Source organism: Lagenorhynchus albirostris, chromosome 2 (genome assembly GCF_949774975.1).
Source record: "Lagenorhynchus albirostris chromosome 2, mLagAlb1.1, whole genome shotgun sequence".
Classification (NCBI taxonomy): Eukaryota; Metazoa; Chordata; class Mammalia; order Artiodactyla; family Delphinidae; genus Lagenorhynchus; species Lagenorhynchus albirostris.
Genome location: NC_083096.1, coordinates 138,322,621 through 138,349,863, shown reverse-complemented (window position 1 = coordinate 138,349,863; position 27,243 = coordinate 138,322,621). Strand labels below are relative to the sequence as shown.

General features: G+C 43.5%; 1 protein-coding gene across 2 annotated transcripts in view; it reads right to left on the bottom strand.

Annotated features, from left to right (window-relative positions):
* C8B (complement C8 beta chain) overlaps positions 1-17,289 on the bottom strand; it is a 53,636-nt gene extending 36,347 nt beyond the window's left edge. Inside the window, exons 1-2 of one of the 2 annotated variants that reach the window (XM_060142576.1) lie at positions 17,214-17,289; positions 16,844-16,989 (exon numbers count right to left, since the gene is read on the bottom strand). In XM_060142576.1, the coding sequence (XP_059998559.1) occupies positions 16,844-16,863 (20 nt within the window). In that variant the 5' untranslated portion in view covers positions 16,864-16,989; positions 17,214-17,289. Of the gene's footprint in view, positions 1-3,888; positions 3,981-16,843; positions 16,990-17,213 lie in introns of those variants that run through there. The other variant, XM_060142575.1, reaches the window with a different exon arrangement.
* Positions 17,290-27,243: the final 9,954 nt, after the last annotated feature.

Here is a 27,243-nt window from a genome sequence, read left to right as displayed (position 1 = left end):
ATTGTCTGTGATTTGTCTTCTCCTAAGTACGAATTTGACAGCTCTGCAGGGTATCCTCTTTCTGTTGCCACTAAGAAATAGTTACATTGTGTTTTTAGCAACTTTCCACCCAATTCAGGCCACAGGGGAGACTGAGTAGATAAATAATGTGCACGCTTGCCATTAAGAGTCACAATTATTTTCCCCTCTGAGATGTGAAAGCCTGTTAATGGGCAAGATGATCACTTACAGAAGGAACTTGGTAAAAAGTGGTAACAACCACCAGATCTCTTTTCATTATGGAGGTGGCAATACAATGACGTGATCAGCTGAATAAACAGCATGTTTGTAAATTACATTGGATAAATGTGTGTGGTTTATTAGTACTATAAAATGCAAATCGGAAAGCAAGGCTAGCATTAAATTGCATCTTTAATTCCTGGGACTAGCATGGACCCAACAGAGGACAGGGGCAGTCAGGACCTCTGTGTATGGTTATTATAACATGTGCCTTCACGCTGTGAATTTACAGAGATGAACCAGATGGACGTTCTGACCAACTGCCTTGACTTCTGTCATTCAAAATCCTCTGTGTATTTTTAATGTTGAAAAATTAAACATGCCCAGAGAAGTACAGAAAACAAAATAATAAATACTCAGGTATTCACAAAACAGGATTGGCAATTGTTAACATTTTGGTACACTTCCTTCAAGTCTTTTTTTTTTTACATAAAAAATAACCTTATAAATTTGACGTCTGTGGTTTACACCAGCCCCAGTTCACTTTCCTCTCTTCTTCAGAGGATACTACTGTCATGAATTTGCTGTACGTCCTTCCAGTTTTTTAAATGTTTACATACAGACAGACACGACACATAGCGTTGCTTTTGTGAGCTGCACTCATACTGGACATAGTATTCTATAACTTGCTTTTGTCAATCAACATTGTATTTCTGGCCTATCCATGTTGATTCATAAAGAGGTCTTGTTTCTTTCTTTTATCTCCATGTTCCATCATAAGACATCCACTGCATTCAACTTATTCTTTTTGAAGGATGTTTATATATTTTTTTCATGTTTTGCAATTGCAAACAATGCTACAGCAAACACCCTTCTACAAGTCCTTGGAACGTATCCTCTACGTCAGGACTGGCAAGGAGGTACCTGCCATTCCTCGAGGTGCATGGAATGCAGCTGCCAGCAGGAAGACATATTTCACTTGGTTCCTGTCTCCTACTCTCTTTCTAACAGGAGTCTCTGATCAAAATAAAGATGGACCCATCAGTACGGCAGGATTAGGTCAGCAGTAAATTGTGAGCCATAAGCTTACATAGACAGGGTGCATCGATATATTTTGGCTTTCTGTAGAAACGCCCTGACACAACAACTTTCTTGTCACACACAATTTGTTAGGCAGCTGCATCCTTTGCAAATAGCATCCTTCCTCTTTGCTGGAAGGGGCAGCTTCTGGGTGGTGGGTTTTCAATTTCTCTTCTCTGTGTCATTTGCTATTGTAGAAATGAAATTTAAAGCAAACTCTCAAGGCAACAAATGTGTGCTCCAGAGATAGAGAAATGGCCTGGGAGTCCAGAAAGTCAGATCCACAATGCAGGTGGAGAAGAGATAAAGCATTAGCAAGAGGCAGAAAGATACAGGGGCTCTGGAACCAGAAAAAAAAACAGATATGAATCCATATTCTGTTATACTGATATACTAAGTGAGGAACCTAGAGATAGTTATCTCTCCAAATCTCAGTTTCCCTCTCTGTAAACTATAAACAATAGCACTTATCTCAAATAGCTTTGAGAATTAGACTTAATATACCTAAGTGCCTGGCACAGAGTGGCAACAAGCAAACCTAAGTCTTAAGATGACATAATGAGTATTTCATTTGACTTGATTACAAGAGTAACTAAAAACAGAAACCTTTCTTAGCTAGTACAAAGGAGGTCTCAGCATTTCCTGTTGCAGAACTGAAGGCTATTCCTCCACTTCGTGTATGGAATTCAAACACATGCCATGTTCAAGACTGCTCCATGGAATCGTGGGTAGAGGCCAGAGCACTAAACCTGGATTCAGGTAAGGGTTTGGGACTCATGAGATATGAATGAATCTCTTCTCTTCTCTGAGGACCCGTTTGCTCTTCTACATAGTGAGTGAGGATAACACCCCATCTCATGACATCACTGGATGATTAAACAAGGTTTCCCAACCTGTTGTCTATACTCACCCACTCACATCTCCACTTCCTACCTCTGGGTGAACTTCCTATATATAAATCTGACTGTGTCGATCGATCCTTTGCTTAAAACCCTTCCATGGCTCCCCATTGCCTAGAGGATAAGGTTCAAGCTCCTCGGCTGGTGTACAGGCACCAACCCCTGCCCCAGCTCCACCCAGGATCTGACTCCTGCTGACTCTTCCTTGGTCCCATCTCTGGCAGCTCCCCACTTTGACCTGTGCTCAAGGCTTACTGAAGCAGATGTGTGGCTTCAGGAACAAGCCAGGCTCTCTCATCTCCCTGCCCTTGTCTATGCTGCTTCCTCTGCCTGGAACACCTTCACCTCCGTGGCCATCTGGCAAATACCTATTCCTATGTAAAGGTTCAGCTCAAGCATCCTCTCTTCCAGAAGCCTTGCCAGACTCCATCTCCGGTAAAGCCAATCACTCCTCTCTTGTTTCCCACCTGCCCCTGTGCTAGTTATTGCAACAGCACACACAGTATGTGCTCACATGTTGGTTTCCTCCATGAGAACATGAGCCCTTTGTGTCCTAGTCACTTCTGTAGCCTCAGAGCCTGACAAGGGGCCCCACATAGGGGTCCATATGTAGGGCTGCTATGATCCCTTTAAACCCTCCATTCCAGACACATTTCCTTGGATCCTGATGGACACACAGTACACACAAGGAAAGCCTTGGCTTCTTTTTTCTTCTCAGGGCCAAGCTGAGATTCTTGATAATCATAATACCTATTATTCATTGAGTGCCCAATGCGTAGCAAACACTCATCACCCTAGTCTCGGGGTGGTGCCCAATGGGGGCTGAGCGCTCAACAGAGCTGACACCAGGGGGTGCGTACGGGTACCAGGTGCTCCCCCCGTGGGAGACTGTGCGCACACAGCTTTTATGGAATGAGTAAGAGGAATGGCATTAACAGTCCTTCTTCCCACGGGATGGCTCACAAGGAGCCTAGGACAGCTGACAGCTTAGCCTCTGATGGCAGCGGCTTCTCCTGTACCAGAAGGATCCCCCAATTGCCATGTCACTGGTGCTCCTTTCAGTGGAGCCCACGTTTGAACTTTCGCTCAGATTAAGTTTGAGCTTTCAACTCAGATATTTGTTTTTAGTCTGTTTTGCAGCCTATTAACAAATACCAAAAAAAGTATGAAATAAATTAGCTAGCATTTAACTGCGGCGAACATCTGGAATGTGTGCGTGTATGTGTGAGAAAGAGAGAGGGAGAGCGAGACCGAGCGAGAGAGAGAGAGAGAGAGAGAGAGAGAGAGAATGCAGGAGCCTGAGAACAAAGAGTTTAGGTTGATGAGCAGGTAGGGTAGGTCACTCTCATATTAAAATCATTGTTATGAACTGGCTTTTTTCCCCATACATAACAACCCTTCTGCATAAAGAATCATGCCAAGGTTTTGTTCAGAATACAGAACAAGTATTCTCAGCATGACAAAATACATTTAAACATGTCAGTTTCCTACAAGAACTTTTGTTGAAGTTGGTCGCTGGGTTCCACAACAATTTGAAGAGTTGTTGATATTATTTTATCAGACGCATGCAAACTGCTTCAGGAGATGTTCCTTATTTAATAGGCATGTGACAAGGAGAGGGTCACTATGATGTTGCTTTATGTTCCCCGTCATATTAGTGATCAGGCAATCATTTGGAACCGTCACTTACCTGGAACCCGGCAAACTGAGACATGCCAGGGCAGCACAGAGGAGAAACAGCTCTGCCGGTGCCCTCCAAGCCCACGCCCTGGATGTCTTCATTTTCTCTATGCGACAGGAGATCTGACTGAGGCTCCTGGATCCATGAAGAGCCTGCCCAGGGAGTGCTACTGTCAGCTTCTGTCCCCAGAGAGCAAACAGTCGGGCAAAGTAAACAGAACGCCACCCGTAACCAGAAATGCCTTAGACTTTGCACGGACAGAAGACTTATCTGTGACTCGAGAAACCAATGAGAATGATGGGAAAATGTGCTGCATTTGGTTTTTATTCATGTGTAACAGACTCTGGGGTAAGCAGCTGAGGGGACAGACGGTTAGTGAGGCGAAAAGGACTGGGCTCTAGGTCCGGACTGCCTGGGTTCAAATCCTTTCTCTGCCACAGCTTTGGGACCTTGGGCAAGTCACTTTACTCCTATGCCTCAGTTTCCTCACTTGGAAAGTGGTGAGGATCAAATAAGTGCACACAAATAAAGCGCTTAGAACAGGCCCGTGCTGGGCACTCAGACACGTGGGCTGTTGTTACTAAGTAAATACAGGGTCTGGAGTCGGACAGGCCAGGCTTCGAATGCCAGTTTGCCTCTTTCCAGCTACGTGATTTTGAGCAAGTCAGTGAGAGGCTGTAGAGCTTCAGAGCCCATCTACCTGAGTTCAAATTCTCTCTGTATCTTTCACCAGCTGTGGACCCAGGGCGAATTATGAACCTCTCTGGGCCCAAATTTCTTCATCTACAAAACAGGGATAAAATAGTACCCACCTCACAGGATTGTGGTGAATATTAGATAAATTGAAAGTTTTAAAAGCACTTTGAACAGGGCCGGCACATACTATGTTCTCTCTCTATAAGTGAGATGATATATATATTTTTTTGAGCTGACATTTTTATTGACTCTCTTCGATTCTGTTTCCTCATATGTATATAAACTGGGAGGGCTCTGCCTACCTATCACTTAGGGTCAGGAGGGTTCAGATGAGATGCTAAGTGTGGAAATGTTTCACAAATAGGCATTATAAAAATGATAACTGTATGAGGCTAGTTAACCAAATACGTGTTGTTCTCATTGTAGAACTTCTGTAGGACTTTATTATATTTAGGGAGAAATAGATGGCTGCCCTGACCTTGTTGGGAAGTGAAGTATAGTAGATGACTGGTATCAGATTTAACATTTGTCTCCAGTATTTGCTGATAACCCTGAGAGCCATGGTGATAGCAGCACATGGAAAAAACTCAAACACCTTCACCCTTCACCTATCACTTCTCCCACGTTCAAAGTCAGAGGACTTTCCTTAGGGGTGAGCACGGCAAAGGCAGGTACCACTCATGTAGGGTGGGTCAGACTTGTTTTATTTGAGGCTGGGGAGGTGCTTTCCCTTCATCTTTTCATCATTCTGAATAACACGCTGATTGCCTTGTCGTTTCGATGTAGCCTCACCATTAAACTGGATGAAAGAAAAATGTGACTCTAAGGGTCTCTTGAAATGGCATAATTCAAGCAAATGTTCACTTCGATAACTCTAGAAATTCCTAGAAATGACTCCCAGGTTGCCTGTGACCAGGTGTGGGGTGGGTGTCTTCACATTTTCAGTTCCACTGCCGACATAGCGTCAGCCCCGAATCCCAGCCTGGAGATGGTACCGACCCTGCCTCTGGTGGGGAGCACGGAAGTGCAGTGTAAAAGAGGCCTGGTGCAAACTCGAAGGCCATGTACAAATGGCCTGGGCTCTCAGATGTACCCCCATCACTGACTCCTTAGAAGCAACAGTTAAAGTACAGATTGCACTGACCCGGCATTTACAAAACTCATCTGCAGCCCACGAAGAGATGGAGGAACGTGGTCGATGACCGTCTTGTCTCTGTTGATCTGGCAGGTGTAGGTGAGCGGCCTTGGAGGGGAGAGGCAGCGGGCAACTTGAGGGTGGGCTGGTAGAAGGAACACAGCCTGGATTTGATTTCCTTGAACAAGCCACCTAATTTCTCTGAGACTGTTTTTCTCATCTGGAAAATGGGGATCATAATTCATTATTACCTACTTCATAAGGTTACTTTAAGGCTTGACTATCTAAAACATTAAGCCCTTAACTTACTTTCTGATGCAGGCTGGAAGCGCCCGCCTACTCCCATCCTGACCTGTCTGCTGAAGTAGCTGGGCTGCGGTTGGGAGTGCAAATAAGGAAGAGTAGCAAGGGGATGAATGGAAAGCCACAGAAGGCGGAAGACCCTTCGCATTAACTGTGCCCAGAACACAGAACACAAGTTCTGCTCTCAGGCCATCCTGTGTGCATTCCAGTTATTATTATCCCAAGCACAAGGCATTTTCTCATCGCTGTCCCAAAGGATGCAGTGACCTGAACTTTGACACAATGGATTGTGGTGGTTAATCATTTGTAAAGAAGCAGAAAATTGCATTTCAAGAAAGATCCACGTCCTTTCTCGTGTCTGCCTGCATTTAAGAGAAGCCACATCCTTACAAGATAGGGCTCTTTTTTCACCTCCTAAACCTAAGGGACTCATGGAGGAAGGCACAGATTTTAGAGAGGGCAGTTACACGAATGAATCGTGTGCTCACTCATCTCCAGATTTTTTGTGCATGCTGTTCTCCCTGCCCAGAATATGTGCCACGTGGCTAAATAGGACTCATTCTTTATGTTCCATATTAATGTCACTTTCTCAAGAAAGCCTTCCCAATGGACTCTCCTGGGTTTGACTCCAGGCTCCAATGGGTTTCCTGGAATTCCGACCTCATAGCGCCCCCTGGTGGCATTAGGTGCCGCTCACCTGAGGTCATGCCAGGAGGATGGCAGCCTCAGGCTGTGCTGATAATACGCATATTTTTCATGGACAGTTCTTAGCAAGTTAACAGTTTTCCCCATATATCATCTTGTTTGATCTTGACAATAAAAACAAAGTATCGTCTTCCATGCCTCCGAGATGAGGTTCCACAATTGGTTCTACAGTTGCTAAGTAGTCAATCTATGACTAGAGTCAAGTTTTTTCTGACTCCTAACCTCTTCTTTTTGTAATTTCAAGACTTTACCCTCTTCTTAGGAATTTCCAGGACCGATGAAGGTCTAGCACAATTATCACACCTCACCATTCTCTGGCCATAGCTCTCTTCTCTGGCCAGGAAAGAGTTTTTGAAAACCATCATGTGCCTTCAGGCTTTTAAATTATATGTAGGAATTCATAGCTCTAGGTCTATGGATCCACTGACAGTGTTGTTCTTCCAGACTTTGAAAACTAATTTTCTAGCCTCCAGTTCCATAATCAATGCTATACCTTTTAGGGTTTTTTTTATAGCAGCACTCTGGTACCTATTTTTGTAGTAGTTAGCTTTTGCTGCATAACAAATAATCCCCAAATTCAGTGGCTTAAAATAATAGTCATTTATTAGCTCAAAACTTCTTTGGGTCATCAAGTAAGTCTGGGCTAAGCTGGGCAGTTCTGCTGGTCTTGCCTGGGTTCACTCATGCAACCTCAGCCAGCTAAGATGTTCAGCAGGGGGCTGGCTGATACAGGATGGCCTTACTCACCTGCTTGAGGATTTATTCTGTTGGTCTGTAGGTGCTGGCTATTGGCCGACGTGATGGGGTAACTAAGCCGCATGTCTCCAAAAAGACTAAGGTTTTTTCATGGTGATCTCATGGTTCCAAAGAGCAGCAAGAAAGCATAGACTCCAATGCACAAGTGCTTTTAAAGCCTCTGACTGCAGTATGTTTCTTAATGTCCCATTGGCCAGAGAAATGGCCAAGCCCACATTCAAGAGACGGAGACAGATAATACCTGTTGATAGGAGGAAAAGCACTTTGTAAAGGGGTGTGCATGCAACGTGGGAAGGAATTTGTGGACATCTTGCAATTATCCCAGACATGTGCCACTTTCATGCTGAAGCAGTTAAAAGCCTGTGTACCTTTTCTATTTCTCTCTTCTTCTGTCCTGCTGATTTGAAAGCATGTGTTGAGATAACAGTGTCTTATGATGGAGGGAGCCTACAGCCCTGACACACTAGTTGAGGAGAGTCCCTGCTGACCCATAAAGAACTTTCTATGAGTGAGAATTAAACTTTGATAGTGCTATTTCATTGAGATTTTGTGGTCTATATGTTACTGCAGTAACAGCTACCTTAGCCTGGCTAATACACTCTTCTTTTACATACAAAATTTAGTGTGTATGTGCATTTTTCTGGAGAAAAAGTCCATAGCCTTCCTCAGATTCTCAAAAGGATCTGAGATTCAAAAGAAGTAAAAACAAAATGAAATAAGAAGGAAGAATTCCTTTAAGAGATAGAACTTTTTCAGCTCACAAAGTTATCTGTGGTCTCTTTGAAGGCAGTGCGGAGTACTCTGAAGTGTTTGGGACATCAGACGGACCTAGATTGGCATTTCATTTCTCTCATTTATTAGTTTATATCCTGGACAAATCCCTTAAGCCCTCTGAGCACTGGTTTCCCTAGTTTCAAATGTAGGCTTGTGAATTAATGCTTCAATAATCATTTATTGAGAGCTACTAGATGCCAGGTCCAATGCTAGGTACCTGGATATAAAGATGAATATGTAATAGACCTTCCTGTAAGAGCTGACACCCTGGTGAGAGGGACAGACATAGTAATACAGCAGGGCAGTACCGTGTGATGAGTGCAGTGCTGGAGACATGCATTAGTATGGTTTGGATGTAGCCAGATGTGCATGTGTGTGCGTGTGCATGTGGTCACTGAGAAACATTTCTCAAAAGTGATGCTTGAGCTGGCCCCTAACGGTCGAGGAGGAGGTAGCAAACCAAGCACCAAAGGGAGGGCGCGTGGCAGTACAGGGAGAGGCCAGAAAAATCAAGATGCAAAGGTAAGAAATCGCACAGGGTTTGTGCGGAACCAAAGCCACTCAGTGTTGCTGGAGTCTGGAGTTCAGCTTGAGCGGTGGAAAGAAATGAAACCAGAGAGGCAGGCAGGAGGGGCCTGATGGGCAGGGTTAATGATATGGATTTTATCCTAAGTGCAATGCGGAGCTCTTGATGGGTTTCAGGAGGGAAGGAAGGGGGCAGCTTTCTTTGTGAGAGAGATTACTCGGCTGCAGTGTAGAGAATGGATTAGAGGGAGGCAAATTGGAGCAGAGAGACGGTTAGGAGGCTGTTATAATAGTCTGCTGAGAGATGATGAGGGCCTGAATTAGGGCAGTGGTGGCACTGCCTAGGAGAAGGAGAAGGAGGCATAAACGTAATATCTGTCTCCTGTCGTTGATAGAAGCCCTTTGTGAAGGGCTTTGTAAACAATGCAGCTGTGCACAGAGGTGGGGTTATTATGACGGAGATTACGGTTCTCTGTTAAGGAAGGTATATTAAGTCCCCAGGCCTGACTTTGTCAGGTGTTCCGAGCAGCCCCCCTCACGTTTCCTTCTTGGTTACCTGGTCCTGTGGATTGATGTGCCCAGGCTTGTCTCTCTTAAGTTGAGTTCCTGGTTTTCTAGGCTCACCTTCCCTGGATCCCGGAGGGAACGCGTTATGCCCCTCTTACTGTTTGAGTCCTAATCAGTGTCTGTGAGCCCCTCGTCTCCAAGGTTTCTGCTGTTGATTTGTCCTTGAGAACCTGATTTAAAAGAGTCCTTAGCAGACAACTGTGATAACCGCATCACCGGAAGTGGTGATGCCCATTGGAACTCCTCATCCACGGCAGGGGTGTTATCACCAGGGTGGTGCAAAATGGGGCCAGAAAGAAGTGTGCATGGACTGAGTGGGCAGCGAGATCTTTGGAGGACTAGTTGGCGAAACAATAACCCACAGGAGAAAAGGAAATGGATCTATTATGAACTAGAAAAATGAGAAGGGGGAAAGAAAAAGATAGCCGGGAAAATGAATGAAGAGTCCCATTTTTTCACGGAGAAGAGAATAGCTGTTCACAGAACCCCACCTCTTCCTCTGAGGCAGTCAGTTACACTACATTTCCCAGCGCATCCACAATTTGACTTGGCCCTATGACTAAAATCACGTGGAATACAGGGAGAAGCGATGAGTGCCATTTTACCCTCCCTTGTGCCACTCCACACTCTTTTCCCTCATCAGCCTGCGAAATGCGGATACCCAGGGTGACCCTGGAAGCCAGTGTTGGAGAGGGTGGAACCTCTGGCAGCCTCGATCCCTGCACGACTGAGTGGAGCAGAATCCTCCCCACTCCCTGTTGACTAGTCTATGCCTGAGTAAGAAAGAAACTTCTATTGTGTTGAGCTAGTGAGATTATATACAATGGAATGCTACTCAGCCATGAAAAAGGAAATGACATTTTGCCATTCACAGCAACAAGGATAGACTTGGAGGGCATTATGCTCAGTGAAAGAAATCAGACAGAGAAAGATAAATACTGTATGCTATCCCTTATATGTGGAATCTAAAATGTACAACAAACCAGTGAATATAACAAAAAAGAAGCAGACTCACAGATATAGAGAACAAACTAGTGGCTACCAGTGGGGAGAGGGAGGGGGGAGGGGCAATACAGGGGTCAGGGAGTGGAAGCTGTAAGATAGGCTCAAGGATGTATTGTACAACATGGGGAATAGAGCCTATATTTTGTTATAACTGTAAGTGGAAAGTAACCTTTAAAAATTGTATAAAAAAATTTTAAATTAAAAACAATTTTAGTTAAAAAAATAAAAATTAAAAATAAAGAAATGCAAATTAAAAAAAAAAGAAAGAAATTTCTATTGTGTTGAGCTGCTGAGATTTCAGGGGTTTTCTGTTGTGGCTACCATTACCTAAACTATTACACCCTCCTTCCTACAATTCCCATCCCCCACTTCATGGAATTGGCAAGCATCCCTTGGAAAGGAGTCATGGGTTCACAGCAGTGATCTCAGTAGCCAATGTCTATGACGCAGCTCTGGTGGTGGCAGAAAAGCAGCATCTGCTTAGCAGAGGAGGCTCCCTATCTATGCCATGGTTTGGTTTGTCTTTTGTGTTGAATTCTGTGTCCTCGACTATGTATATCTCTGTATATAAGTTTGGATGTGTGTTTCTCTATGGAATACATAGGTGCCCTGTTTCTTCTACTGTAGATGGTCCATAAAGGGTAGATACCTATTTCTCTCTGGTTGTAAGTAGAAAGGAATAGCTATAGGACACTGGGCATAAGCCAGACAGTTCAGGAAAACAGAGTAGGTGCGCCAAGAATAGGGGATCAACCCCGATGGGGCTGGTCAGCACTGTAAAGACCAGGTAGATGGGAGAGGCCAGCAGTGGGCTCCAAGGTGAGGGCTGGCCAGAGTGCTGAGGGAAGAGGCAGCTGTGCAGGCTCTGCCTCCATCATCTGGGATGTACTTGCCAAATGCAATTGGGAAGATCGGGAAAGCCCTCTAGGTACAAATGGATTTGATGGTAGTGATTCGGGGCTGGAGAGGGCACACTGCTTGGCTCCTGGTCATTGGCAAGGGTGCTGATCAGAGAGGACTCTACAGTATATGTGAGGAGAAGAGGTAAAGAAGAAACACTAGAAGACAGGTGGGCCATGACAGTGGTGAAAATCATACCTTTAATGCAGTCCCTAAACTGGAGAAAACTTTTAGACATAGATCGTGAAGCAGCAGTGTGTCCGGGATTCACACGTGGGCAAGGTGGATGATTCATAGGTCACCCAGTGGTTCTCAGAGTCTATACATAATTGTATGTTTAATACTGGAGCATAGTACATCATATTTTCTATTAAACACATTTTTGGTTCCCAAACTGAGCATATTTCACTGACCCCATAAAGCCCGTTGACATTACTGGCATTGGCAATGAAACATCTCGAGTTCAACCCAGAGCAACAAGTTTTTGTAAATGTTTTTAGATTAAAGTACAGGCAATTGCTTAAAAATAAAATATTGAGTACTCATTTTCTATTTCAGATATTTCCAGGAATGCTAGAGATGTGTAAGGAGGGGAAATGGGATTCCACCTGGCAATGTGCCAGGAAACTAATTACCTGGGGTACTTGAACTGACTCAGTGAATTATGTAGTTACATTGATTTTGCGGATTGACTGTGGCAAATGGTGAAATTTAAGCTACCCTGTTCATCTGTTCATTCACTCACTAGTGGATCAAGTTCAAACTTTACTTAGCCTGGCAAATGAATAATTTCTCAATCTTTGCCTTTAGCTACTCTGACCTTCATACCAATCTGAACTTTGCACCAATGTATTTATTCATTCAAATATTTAGATATTTTTGATGTCTACTGTGCAGGGAGCCCTGTGCTAAACTGGGGGCTGCAGCAGTAAATATCACCCTTGCTCCATGCCACACGGATCTCCCAGGTTCCTAGAGGAAATAAACTCGAGTAATTGCACACATCTACGATGAAGACCCGAGTAAGTGTAAAGAGTAGAATCATATACTTTCCTGATGTCATCGGGGTGGTGGCTTGGGGCAGGCAAGGAACTCTGGGAAACCTCACCTGTGCTTGGAAACCCCAAACCAAAGAGTGAAGTGGTTGAATGGTCAGATTTTTGAATTACTGATGCAATTACTGATGTTACATTATATGACCCAGAGTTTCTGTTATCTGGTGTTTCCACAAAGAATCATCCCAATGAACCCTCCTACGCTGTTGGTGCAAATGTAAGTTGGTGCAGCCACTATGGAGAACAGTACGGAGGTTCCTCAAAAAAACTAAAAATAGAGTTGCCATATGACCCAGCAATCCCACTACTGGGCATATATCCAGAGAAAACCATAATTCGAAAAGATACATGCACCCCAGTGTTCATTGCAGCACTATTCACAATAGCCAGGACATGAAAAAAACCTAAATGTCCACTGACAGATGAATGGATAAAGAAGATGTGGCACATATACACAATGGAATACTATTCAGCCGTAAAAAGAATGAAACAATGCCATTTGCAGCAACATGGATGGACCTAGAAATTACCATACTAAGTGAAGTAAGTCAGAAAGAGAAAGACAAAAACTGTATAGTATCACTTATATGGAATATAAAATACAACACAAATGAACTTATCTATAGAAATAGACTCAGAGACATAGAGAACAGACTTGTGGTTGCCAAGGGAGTGGGGGAGGGATGGATTAGGAGTTTGGGATTAGCAGATGCAAACTATTACATATAGAGTGGATTACAACAAGGTCCTACTGTACAGCACAGGGAACTATATACAATATCCTGTGATAAACCATAATGGAAAAGAATATATAGAGATGTATAACTGAATCACTTTGCTGTACAGCAGAAATTAACACAATATTGTAAGTCAACTATACTTCAATAAAATAAATTTTAAAAAAATCATCCCTTCCGGAGCCTGTGCTCCGCGACAGGAGAGGCCACAACAGTTAGAGGCCCGCGTACAGCAAAAAAAAAAAAAAAAAAAAAATCATCCCCAAACTGAGTGGCTTAAAACATCAATTATTTTATTATAACTCACAATTCTGAAGGTCAAGAATTTGAACAGTACCCAGCAGGAGTGGCCATCTCTGTTCCATATGACGTCTGCTGGGACTGGAACATTCCAAATGGCTTCTCCACTCAGATGTTTGTTGACCTGGCTGGGAAGCTGGACAGCTCAGGATTGGCAGGGACGGCTTGACTGGGGCCTCTGACCTCCTCGGGGCCTCTGTCCTCCTTGGGGCCTCTTTCTCAGGTGGCCACTCCACAGGGGCTTTTCACATGGCAGCTCAGGGCTCCAAGAAGCTGCCAGACCAAGGCTTTAGCCTGGAACTGGTGCTACCTTGCTTCTGTCTCATTGTATTGGTTAAAGTGAGCCACAGGGCCAGCCCTTGTGGGAGGGAGCAACACAAGGGAGTGAAGACAGGGAGGTGTGATTCATTGGGGACCAGCTTTGGAGACCAGCTACCACATTCAGGAAGTAGCATCGTTGAATGAAGCTGTTGCTGTTTTTAAATGTAAGTCTTAATCAGGAAGAGCCTCTTTCTCCCCCCAGAGAGTCTACAAATACCTTTCTTTAGCCACTGCTTCTAGAAAGTATGGCTCACAGAGGGGGGTAGAGGTTTTCCATTAGAGAGCTAGGTATGCCACTGTCCCGCCACCAGGGGGAAACATCATCTCCAGACTCACAGGCGAAGCAGCAATTCTCTGATCAGGACTCAAGACTTAACTCCGACTTTGAGAAATGGCAGGTGTAAAGACCAAGGTCTTCCTCCAAAGGAGGAAAGCCTCCTGATACATGGAAGTGACACAATCCAGAGAGAGAGAGAAGCGCAGGGACACTCAGAAGAGGATCAACAGACCTTACAAGCAAAACAAAGCAGGAGGCATGGGCCAACCTGGACAGAGGCTATATCCTTAGCTGAAGAAGACGTCAACATCAGGACCCCATAGTGTACTCTACGTATTTCTGCTTAACTGGCTCATAAATCAGACATATGACACTAGGCTGGCCTTGCATACGTGTTAAGAGAACATTCTCTGAGGTCAGAATGTCTGGTTGTAAAGCCTGCCTCTTCCACTCACTGGATGAGTGGCCCTGGGTCAAGTTACTTGAGTTTTTTGTTCAGGCTGGTGAAGGCGCTTGGCACAGTACCATGTATACCAAGATTTCAAGCAACTTTAACAATGTCATTATTGATATTATCTTGATGGTTAATTTCATAATTTCCAATGTATGTGTCCCTCCAGCTGGATACCTGATTTGGATGGGCTCCTGTATCTGTCTACTGATGTGAGAATTGTAGCTCCCAGGGTGGGCAAAAGCAGAATGATAGCCCTCTCGGCACAGGGAACATTAATGTCTGTCTAAGTGCAGCCGGTACCCAACCTTGCAGCATGTGCTGGGGAGGAAAGCCATTGGCCTTGCAAGCCTGACTCCTGCACAGGGTCGATAAACAGCAGAGTTAATATCCAGGCCGAATCACCTGGGCACCTAAATCATACTGACTCATCAGCCCAAGAAAGATTTTTTTAAAAATTGCTTGAGGTACAAACCAAGTTATTTTAGGAGTCTTATGTGGATTTAAATATGGTTTTGATTTTTATGCAAAATATTAGTTCACTAGTTTCTATTTATCCTGAATATACTATTCTATTGATTCCGGACCCACGTTTGAAGAACTGCATTTGTCAAAGTGTACCATTGCTCTTCCTCAGAGGCTCTCTTCACCTTGGAAATTGACACCACAGTCTCTGTACATGAGCCAGACATGGAGAAATTCCCTGTCTCCTGAGAGGGTAATATGGGACCGTGGGCATGCACAGACTCTGTAGCCCTGCTGCAGGGTGCAGAAGTGGGTGTCTTTGTCTGTTTGGGCTGCTATCACAAAATACCAGACTGGGTGGCTAATAAACAACCAGACATTTATTTCTCACAGTTCTAGAGGTCGGAAGTCCAAGATCACTGTGCCAACAGATTCAATGTCTGGCAAGAAGGGATGAGGGAGCTCTCTGGGGTCTCTTTTATAAGGGCACTAATCCCATTTATGATGACTCTGCCCTCATGACCTAATCACCTCCCAAAGGCTCCATCTCCAAATACCATCACATTGGGGATTAGGTTTCAACATACGAACTTTGGGGGGACACAAACATTCAGTCTATAGCAGGGGACTTCTGCACTTACTAGCTATGCTTCTTACCTTCAGTTTTCCTGTCTGGAAAATGGGGTTAATTGTACCCACCTCACAGGGCTCTTGTGAAGGTTAACAAGTTAACATTACATAACATATTTAGAACAATTCATGGCACGTGATGAATATACTTCATAGGTATCAGCCATTATTATTCAGCTTCTATATCAAGTGTGGAGGTTTATTCCTGTCCTCAGGCTTCCCCTGTCTGGACCTGGCTCTCAACTCCAAGGACTTCCTTGAACAAGCATGAAAAGGGGCAGAGAGATGCCCTTTTCCAGAGGTAGAGTTCTGCCTGACACCTAGCACCTGGCCTGGGCTTTGCGATTCTTCTAAGAGGCAGAAAAGAATGGGAGGGAAAGTTCCGGGTTCACACAAGAGAACAGAGTGTGAGACCCATTCATGCCACCTGCATACCATCTGCATGTGTCCTTGGGAAAGTCACATCTCACACAGTAAGACACTCCCTGTGGACAGGGTAGCCGGGCATTTCAGATCCAGGCAGACTCACTGAGAACGGGCAAGCCTGTGTGTCCTGTGTTCCAGCCAGAGTCACCTGAATTTCTTTAGGGACCAGAAAGCAGATGACGGCTGCAGCCAGCCTCCTGGAAATGGGCACAAGGACCCCAAGAGGCTGGCTCCTGGCTGGCTTGTGTTCAGATGCTTGCAGAGTGAGTGGCTCTCCTCTACCCCCAAATCTGACAACCTGTGTCCTCAGAGGCTGAAAGAAAGCCAGCCTGTGAGTGCGTTCTGTGGGCTACTAAATGGCCCCCTGAGTCTGCTCTGTCCTTCCCAGGCAGGCCTTGCTGGCAGGGCTTCTCTCCAAACCTTCTAGAATCAGCTCAGGCCTCTCCAGTAGCTCTGACCCTCCGCTCCTTTTTGGTACCTTTCCTCTTACTTCCACCACCCTGGGGTTCATCTATTTGGTTTTCTCTTTGGTGGGAGGGCAGCTCTGCCCTTCATCAACAGCCCAGACACAGTGCTTACTTCTGTTTTGAGGATTTACACTTTCGAGAGGGAGTTGCCAAGAAGCGGGCAGTGTGGACACTGGAGGAACAATGGGCTGAGTTTGAATCTCAATTCTGATCCTTACTAACTCTGTGACTTTGGGTAAGTTTCTCTGCTTCTCTGAGCCTCTACACTATAAAGTAGAGAGGATAGTACTTAGTATGAAGTATAAAGAATGTCTAGAACTGTGGCAGGAGGGTCACACAGATGTGGACCCACGTGCCACGAAGATGAGTCAAAAGGTCATTCTATCTTAGGGCACCCTAGGGCCAGACTTTAATCCTACATTGAGCCACATCTCAGGCTTTTGACCAAAAGCCCAACCACAACACTCACCAGAACTCTTTCTCTGACATCTCCAGGCATCCCTTTCCAGCTGGGCAGGAAGAATAAAGTCCCCAAGGAGGACTCGCTGCTTTGAGTTTTCAGCTTTGGTGTCAATCACACAGGTGTCCAGGAAGAGAGTTGGCATCCTCTAAATACTGAATGAGAACCACAGTGATAATGACCATCATAGCATAGGGATAATCACAGAAGGTTTTCTAAAAATGGGCTTTATATTGGCCACGGATAAGTGTAATCACATGCTCCCCATGGTGCTACTTAGGCTATCGTTTTTTCCAGGCAGCTCTGACCCAACTGCAGAAACATAAATTCTGCAGAACTTTGGAAGAAGGAAAAGTGCCCCTCTCTTCAGCCCCCTCACCGCTCCATGTCTTAGAGTGTGAGTCTCTGTTCGCCAGGAGGATGCTGGAGTGAGGCAGGCAGCAGCTAAGCCTTGGCCAAGGCTGCCTTGCCAGATTTCTTGTCAATACCTGTTGACATTTCCAGGCGCCTCTGGTATATTTCTTCATAACATCGGATGGATTACAGGGGCTGTATTGATTTTGTGGTTTCATGTGTGAAAGATCTAATCTTAATCCTCCATTGTTCATTTTCCTTAACCTTTTAATAACATGATAGGGAGGCAACCCGTCAGAATGGAAATTGTTTCTGAGTCATGTTGTCATAAATATATGCCACAGACTGTTTTATTTTGTGGGAGCAGCCATATTTTTTTGAAATAATAAAAATGATCAAATTTGTATGGTGTATTGCAGTTTACAACGCACTTTCCCCTGTCAACTCATTTAATCCTGATGGCAATCCTGATAGGTAGGAGTTATTTTATTTATTTTGATTTGTTTATTCTGTGAGTCTTCCCACAACATGAATTTTTATTATTATTTGCCGTGTCACAGATGAGGAACCTGCATTGCTCGAGGTCACACAGCTCTTAAAAATAAGATTTGGAGTCAGGGTGATGCACTCAAATCCTGAGACTGCCAGAAGTTGTCACTGTGTGACCTTGGATGAGGGGTTTAAGCTCTCCATGGTTTATTTCTTTACCAAAAACACTGGGATGATGAAACCTTCCTGGGATTTTGTAAGGATTAAAGCTGATGTAGGTACACCACCTGTACAGTACCTGGAACCAAGGAGAGGACCAATAAATGTTCTCTATTATAATTAATATTATTATTTAATAAAGGTAGGATCTGAGCCAAGGACTCTCACGTCAAACCTCAGTTCTCCTTCGCTGGAGAGAAATCACAATCTGGCTTCTCTCTCTCCTTCCCTCCTTCTCATTTCTTTCCGTAACTTTTAAAACCCCAGTGAACGAGAGTGGGTCACAGATGCTGGCTAATGTTCCTTCAGGAACACTACTCTGTCCTCACTAGCACTGAGCTGCCTCACGCCCTTGACTCCGAACCCTTCACTCTGTCCTCCGCCCTTGACAGCTGTCTCTACCCACATTCTGCCCCCTGCTCACCTCTGTTTGGAGTTCGTCTGACTCTTCCTCCTGGCATTTTATCGTCAGGCTCTCTTTCGTGACCTTGAGGCTCTTTTCAATCTGGCTCTTGCTTTCTTGATAAAGACTCCCTGCTCTAGTTCCCAGCCCCACAAAAACCGACTGCGACCCTCCTCGATATTCCTCAGGTTAGTCCCAGCATCCGCAGTGCCATTAACTTGAATCCGGCACAATTACAGAGATACTTCCATTGGCCAACTTTTCTTGTGTCTCTGGCATGTCAGTTTTCTTCCAGCGGAAAACAAATCTGCTAAATCATATCTTCCTTGAAATGATGGTTTCCAGTGCAGCCCTTGGTTTGCAAATTACAGCACCACTTGCAAAAATCCAATTCTTGCTCTACTTAAAACGCCATCAGCACAAAGCATGGATGGCTTTGCAGAATATTACTTTTTGAGTAAGCTCATGTGAAGTTTGATAAATCCTTTTCCTCGTGATCCATAAACCAGATGTTTCCACTGAGATAACATGGCATTATTCGTGGCAAATCTCATGCCTTAATGTAACAGATATTAACTAAGCTCTTTCCATCTTCCATTCAGGTAAATATAGAAAGAGCTGGAGAAAGGTATCACAGCCAACCATGGTCCAGCAGCTTCCTGAAAGCGGGGTGTATCCCAAGCTGAAGTGAAAAGACAGTCACCTCACTCTCAGTGTTCCCAGGAAGCACGGAGTAGTGAAAGAGCGAGGGGTGGGGAGTGTGTCTGTCAGGGTTCAAATTCTGGTCACACCATTTATCTGGAGAGCACGTTTCCTGACCTGAAGTTCAGTTCCTTCTTTTATAAAATGCGAGTTAGAACACTCATCTCATAGGGCTGTTGTGCGGAAAAAAAAAAAAAAATGCAGATATGCTTCATCTCAGATACCATCCTCTATAAGAAAGGTTGTAAGGAGGAGGTGGGGGAAGAAGGGCCTGGTGAAAATGGGAAAGCTTGAATGTGGGGATAAGTAATGAGCTGCTAAGGGACAGAGTCCTGGACTAGCTGTTTGGGGGTGAAAAGGTAGAAGGGGCTGGGGGTCACAGGTCAAAGAGCCTCGTCTAAAGGGAGTGGACAACTGGGTCTGCGCCAGCTTAGCAACGAGGCAGAGGGAGATTCTGGGAGACTGAGGATAGACTTGAAGCAGCACTCCAGCCTGGTAAGACAGGAAGTGATCCAGGGAGAATAAGGGGCTTGGCTCAAGAAACTGTGTCAGACCCTGTGGTAGGACACCCATCCCCCACTCTGAAAGTGTGTGAGACCCTGGGTGGGACACCCATCCCCCACTCTGAGCGGACAGCAAAGTCAGCTCCAAACCCCACTTGCTGGTGGCGTTCACCAGCTCCCTCCGTGATCAGAACTGACTCAGTGCTGAGCAGGGAGGGGCTGCCATTGAAGCTTCTGGGACATCTAAGGAGGAGAGTCAACAAATGCTCAGGATGTAACTTTATGATGGAATTCCAGAAACGTGGCCACTCATGTCATTTTAATTCCTCCTTGTCTCTTGGAAAGCCTGGGTGGAAATATTAGACTCACCCAGACTTCAGTCTACAGGTAAAACGGAGCCGTGTAAGTTCTTAGAAGAAGAGAGTAAATAGGCAGAGCCATGCTTAGGAATATTTAGCAGACACTGTTTAAGAGGAAAGACAAGGTTACCACTTAGGAGGCTTGTACGGCAGTGGTAGTGGGATGGAGAAGGGGGGATAGATGGACATGCATGATCAAGGTGGAACTGTCAGAATCCTTCTGTAAAGGCTGGAGAAGGACGTGTGGGTGGTGGTGGATCAGGTAACACTTTTTCCCTGGCCCCTTGAGGGTACCCTGTCTCTATAGGAGAAAGGCTGGATACCTTACCTACCACACTCTCCCTTGCAATGGAGAAGCTCAGGAAGTAAGAAAGGGTGAGGCTGAGAGTCCAACCGTGTGGGGTGGCCCAGGCAAAGCTTTGGAAGGGAGAACATGAGGATCACAGCAGCTCACTCCATAGCCTAATGTCGAGTCACTTCTCTGCTGGGCCTCCGCTTTCCACTGGAAGTGTGGGGATCAGTGGTTACTCCTGCTTCCAAGAGAGGATCATGATGGAGTGTACAGTGCACCAGCAGCCACGTGGGCCTGCAAGACCAGACCTACCTCCACTCTTGACCAGCTGTGGACCTCAGATAATCTATTCATATTTAACAGACACGAACGTAGGGTTTACACGTGCCAGGCACTTTACAAATGCCAGCTCATGTTTTCCTCATTACAATGATATTCTCATCTCTATTTTACAGATGAGGATATGATAGCTCAGAGAGGTTAACTCACCCAACGTCATAGAGCTACTATGTGACAGAGGTGGGCAGCTGGAATTTGAATTGTATAATGAAGATCTGTGTACTTTACAGTAAGAATTCTGTTCCTCAGTTTCATACACACACATGTACACACACATTTATCTGTATCGATTTATGCATACACGAGAGATAATATTCCACATTCATGGTTCTGTGAAGAGAAACAAATTCTATACATAGCATACTACTTATATATTAAAAAAGCATACTCCTATAACAGGGGTCCCCGACCCCTGGGCCATGGACCGGCGCTGGTCCGTGGCCTGTTTGGAACCGGGCTGCATAGCAGGAGGTGAGTGGTGGGTAAGCAAGCCAAGCTTCATCTGTATTTACAGCCGCTCCCCATCGCTCACGTTACAGCCTGAGCTCCGCCTCCTGTCAGATCAGTGGCGGCATTAGATTCTCATAGGAGCGAGAACCCTACTGTGAACTGCACATGCGAGGGATCTAGGTTGCGCGCTCCTCATGAGAATCTAATGCCTGATGATCTGAGGTGGAGCTGAGGCGGTGATGCCAGCGCTGGGGAGCGGCTGCAAATACAGATTATCATCAGCAGAGAGGTTTGACTGCACAGAGACCACAGTAAATCAATTGCTCGCAGACATATCAAAACCCTATTAGTGAGTGGTAAGTGAAAATTAAGCTGCATCTGGTGGCAGGCTTTATAGTGGCAAGTGAGTTGATGTACTTCAGTTGTACCGCTGCATCTGGTGGCAGGATTTAAGTCAGAATCCGACACTCAGTTTGTGCGTGGCCCGCCCATTATTCTATTTACCACTTCCATCCTCGCCTCTTTCCCGCACTGCGCACGTGTCTCAGTCACGGTTTTGGTAAACCCACAAGCTAACCCTAGCCAAAATGAGTAAAAATCAAACATCGCTGGAGAGCTTCTTTGAAAAGGGGGAAAGACCCAATGATGAGACGGCAGAAAACTCTATGACTGCCAACAAAAAGAAAGTTGCATTTAAAAGAAAATACCAAGAGTCCTACTTAAATTACAGGTTCATTGCAACAGGCGATTCACATTCTCCAAGCCCACCCGTATAATACGTGGCAACTGGCTATCCAGCGAAGCCATGAAACCTTCAAAACTGCTTTGCCACATGGAGACCAAGCACCCTGCATTAAAAGACAAGTCTTTGGAGTTTTTCAAAAGAAAAAAAACATGAACACGAAGAACAGAAGCAGTTATTGAAGGCCACCACTTCATCAAATGTGTCTGCACTGACAGCGTCATTCTTAGCGTCTAGCCGCATTGCTAAAGCTAAGAAGCCCTTTACTATTGGTGAAGAGTTGATCCTGCCTGCTGCTAAGGACATCTGTTGTGAACTTTTAGGAGAGGCTGCAGTTCAAAAGGTGGCACGTGTTCCTCTCTCGGCTAGCATCATAAGTAGACGAATTGATGAAATAGCAGAGTATATTGCTGCACAACTGTTAGAGAGGATTAATGAGTCATCGTGGTACGCAATACAGGTTGACAAGTCTGCCAATGTTGACAACAAGGCAACAATGCTTGTTTTTGTGTGATATATTTTTCAGGAGGATATGCATGAGGATATGTTATGTGCACTTTCGTTGCCAACCTACACCACAGCTGCAGAAGTATTCAAGTCTCTGAGTGATTACATATCAGGAAAACTGAATGGGTCATTTTGTGTTGGTATATGCATGGGCGGCGCAGCTGCCATGACTGGACGGCTTTCTGGTTTCACTACTCGGGTCAAAGAGGTCACTTCTGCGAGTGAGTCTACACACTGTGTCATCCATAGAGAAATGCTGGCTAGCTGAAAAATGTCACCTGAATTTAACAACGTTTTGAAGGATGTCATTAAAATTATCAACCACATTAAGGTACGTGCCCTTAACTCACGTCTGTTTGCGCAGCTCTGTGAGGAGATGGGTGCAGAGCACACACGTCTTCTCTTACACACGGAAGTGAGATGGCTTTCTAAAGGTAGATCACTGGCCAGTTTCTGAGTTACGAGAGCCGCTCCAGAGATTTCTTTTAGAGAAACAGTCACCACTGGCAGCACATTTCAGTGACATAGAATGGTCGCAAAACTTGCTTACTCGTGTGACATATTCAACCTGCTCCATGAACTCAAACTGTCCCTTCAGGGGAGAATAACAACTGTGTCCAAGTCGGCAGATAGGGTGGCTGCATTCAAAGCCAAACTGGAATTATGGGGGCGACGAGTGAACATTGGGATTTCTGACATGTTCCAAACATTAGCAGAGATTTTGAAAGAGACTGAGCCAGGGCCTTCTTTCTCCCAGCTGATGCACGATCACCTATCTCAGCTTTCAAGAGTTTGAGCATTACTTCCCAACCACAAAAGACCCCCGAACTGGGAAGGAATGGATCCCTGACCCATTTGTGAATAAGCCAGGTGAATCGACTTTGTCCGTGCTATAAGAGGATCAACTGCTTGCGATCGCAAATGACGGTAGCCTTAAAAGTATGTTTGAGACAACTTCCAGTCTCCATACGTTCTGGATGAAAGTCAAGGCGGAATATCGTGAGATTGCGACAAAGGCACTGAAAAGGCTGCTTCCATTTCCAACATCCTATCTTTGTGAAGCAGGGTCTTCTGCAGTGACAGCAACCAAAACGAGATTACCGAGTAGACTGGACATAAGCAACACACTTCGGGTGTCACTGTCTCCCATCACCCCCAGATGGGACCATCTAACTGCAGGAAAACAAGCTCAGGACTCCCACTGATTCTGCATTACAGTGAATTGTATATTTCATTATATATTACAATGTAATAATAATATAAATAAAGTGCACAATAAATGTAATGCGCTTGAATCATCCTGAAACCATCCCCCCTACCCCGGTCTGTGGAAAAACTGTCTTCCATAAAACCATCCCTGGTGCCAAAACGGTTGGGGATTGCTGTCCTATAAGGTAAAACTGTATATTTCTGTAGTGAACATTTGTGAGCGTAAATACTTAGAAGAATCTAGAAGAAGAGCCAATGGATAACTGGTTTTCTCTGGGAAGGGAACAAGGAGGGTCAAGAGTTAGTTTCCTATGTAATGTTAACATTATTATATTAAGAATATATTTATGATTTCTATGTAATTCAAAAATACATAGAAGTTAACTTTAATATTAAATACAAATTTACAAACCCAATGGCAAGATAAGTTGGCAGAGAGAGCAGGGTTAGAAGCAAACTTATAAGAGCTTTATATTTATATATTTTATTTTTACTCTACTTTTACTTTTTATATTTGGGAAAGCAGATAAAATGCGCCTTCTAAATAAAGCAACACTATAATCAAGTTGTAAGTGATGAACAAGGGGTTTCATGATGGACTTAGATTGCTTCCCTTTGATCGTGTCATGATCTTTTGGGGTGGGGAAGGTGGGGTATGTTGGTGCTGCGCCAGCAATGAGAAGGGACGCAGACTGCAGGGACTTGGAAATAAGAATCCCTGGGCGTTCTTCTTAGCCCATCTTACCAACTGCCGTGATCCCTAAAATATCTTTGGTTTCCGGAGTGGAATTTTGTGCCTGCTGTGTTAGCAGACTCAGTCTCTGCGCAAAAACACAACGGTCCAGCCCTCCCCAAACCATGCTCACCTCTTCTGAAGAACGCAGGCAGGGCAGGACACCTGGCCCTTCTTATGGTCCCCTTGAACCTGTCTAGAGGATGATAGTGCGTCATTTAAACCTTGTCCAAAGATCAGCTTCCTTCGAGAAGGGGACTGACGGATCTCTATCAACTGCTTCATTAGCAGGGTCTGAAGCTTAGTGAGAAATTGCTTCTGTGTCCGAGTCCGTCTTGTTGATTCTAATCTCTTTTCTCCAACCAATACTGCTCAACGTCACCAAATCACCTCTAATAACAGTTCAACGGGTACTTTTAGTCCTGATGCTAACTGAAGAATCAACTTGGTGTATTGGTGTTTTAAGAACCCAAGTTCTGGAGTTAGACTGGGTATGAGTCGCAGCCCTTCCAACAGCTACTTCTGTGACCCGGCTACTTTCTCTTTAAGCCTGTGTTATTATCTGTAAAATGGGAACCACAGTAGTTTAAACCTCATAGAGTGCAGTGAGGATGATGAGCTGAAATAATATAGGTAAAGCATTTCACACAGTAACTGGCACAAATTAAAAACTCAACAAACATTACCTATTATTATGACGCCTGAAGAGCATTAGCACTTTTGTCTAATGGTTCTTTCTTTCTTAAAATGACATTTTTTTCTGCTTAAAATGTAATAGATATTCATTATAGAGAAACTGGAAAACAAGACCAAGTATTTCAGGACAAAGGATAAAATGGAAGTCATATGAATCCCATTACCTGGATTTTTGCAGGCTTTTTTCTGTGAATGTACGTGAACGCATATATTTATACAACCAAATTAGATCATAATGTGCATATGACTTTACACTCTGCTATATTGAATTATTAACGAAAAAATGGCATGGGGAGCCCTGGGACAAAATATAGGTTCTCCAACATTATTTTAGTGACTGCACAGTCCACATTCATAAATATATACTTACTGATACTGAAGATAAATGGGAGAGACATGGCCCTGTCTTCAAGGAGCTTATCATTGACCATGAAGGCATAGCCTCCCATTCTACAGCTATAATATGTAGACAGTCTCATAGTATGGAAATTTAGATTTCCAATATTTCTCTATTACACATAATAAATGATGAACATGTCAATATCTATTTGTTCACTATCATGGGAATTTCCGTCTTTTAAATTTCAATCTTAGACATGGAATTACCATGTTGAAGATTATGCAACTTTTAAAAGATTTTGATTTAAAAATATCTTTGAATCAAACACTCCAAGTGTTTGAGGGTGTCTGTTTCCTCATATCCTCACCAACACAGGGGTAATTACCTTTTGAATCATTGCTAATCTGATAGGAAAACACAATCTTGATGAATTTTTTTGATTACAAAAATGTATGCAGTTAAAGAAATACTTTTTGGCCCTTAACAATATTGGAAACATAAGGTAGCAACATAAAATTTCAAAAAGTACAATAAAGTTTAGGTGAGAAGTTTGTTTCCTCCCTCTTGGGCCCCCCTCTCTAGGGTTACTCACTGCAGGGTTAGTATGCGTCTCATATTGCTCCATGAAAACAAGGACTTTACTTCCCCAGCATATAGAACAATGCCTGGCACATAGCAGGCACTCAATAGATACTTATTAAATGAATGAGCAGTTTCACGAATATCATCATAATAATTTTCTATGGATATATAAACACCTACATACATATTTTTTATACTATTAATAGAAAGGGGAACTTACCAAACCCACTCTTCTTATATGTCTTTGACACTGTTGCATATAAGATTACTTAGAATCATTTCATTTTTTGAAAACGCTGCATCATACTGTAATTCAGTTAATGTGCTCCCTATTGATAAAACATTTTGCTGTTTTCTACTTCTAGCGCTTACTTATGGGCCCTTTGCATTTCTTCTTTGGGAATTGTTTGTTCATGTTTAGTTATTTTTCTATAAACTTTTGCTGTAAGCTTTTAGGAGCTTTCTGTGTATTCAGGATAATAAAGCTTTGTTTGTAACATATGCTGTAAATAGTTTTCTAATTTTTCCATGGCCTTTTAATGTTGTTTATGGCATTTTTTACATAAATTTTTATGAAGTTAAATCTCTCCATATTTTTATAAGTATATGTATTTTTGCATTTGGTGTTAGAAGACTTATGAGGGCCTTTTCTACCTCTACATGAATATTCATTAGTTTTTTCTCATATACTTTGATGTCTACATGATACATTTGATATTTAATTTATATGGATTAAATTAACTATATGGTGTGAAGAGTCTAACTTTTACTAACAGTGTTTATTTTCCTATTTCCATTTATTGAGTAGTCTTTATCCCCACTGAATACTTTCAATTATCCATTAATCAATTAGACACTCATTTCTTGAGCTAACTTCTGTAGCTTACTTATATTGTTTCCCTGATCATGTTATTCTTTGTCCTATACCAGTAACTTTAAATTATTTTAGCTTTATGTTTTGAGATCTGATAGTACTTTATCCTCATTACATTTTCTTGAATATTCTCACATGCTGTTCTCTTCAGATATGCTTTAGAATATTATTGAATATGAATATGTTGTTGAAGATGCAGAATTGAGATTATGATTGAAATTGCACTGTTGTAAGTTGACTTGGGAGAACTGACATTTTTATAATCTTGAAACTTCCTCCCTGAATTTGTTCAGTTACTTTGTGCCTTTTGACAAGGTTTTGTAATTGAAAAAAATATCTAGATCTTACATATTCAGTATTAAATTTATTCTTGGGTATTTTATTCTTGTTTTTATTATTAATGAAATCTATTTTCCCATTAAGTGTTCTCAAAAGTTATCTATAGTAATATAGAAAATATTGATTTTTATATATTTATTTTAAAACGAATCACCTTAATTCTTTCATTAGTTTTTACAGCTTCTGGTAGATATTTCCTATTAGAAAATATTATCTGCAAACATTGATAATTTTCTCATTTTACATTAAATACCTGATTTTTCTTATATCCGTGCAT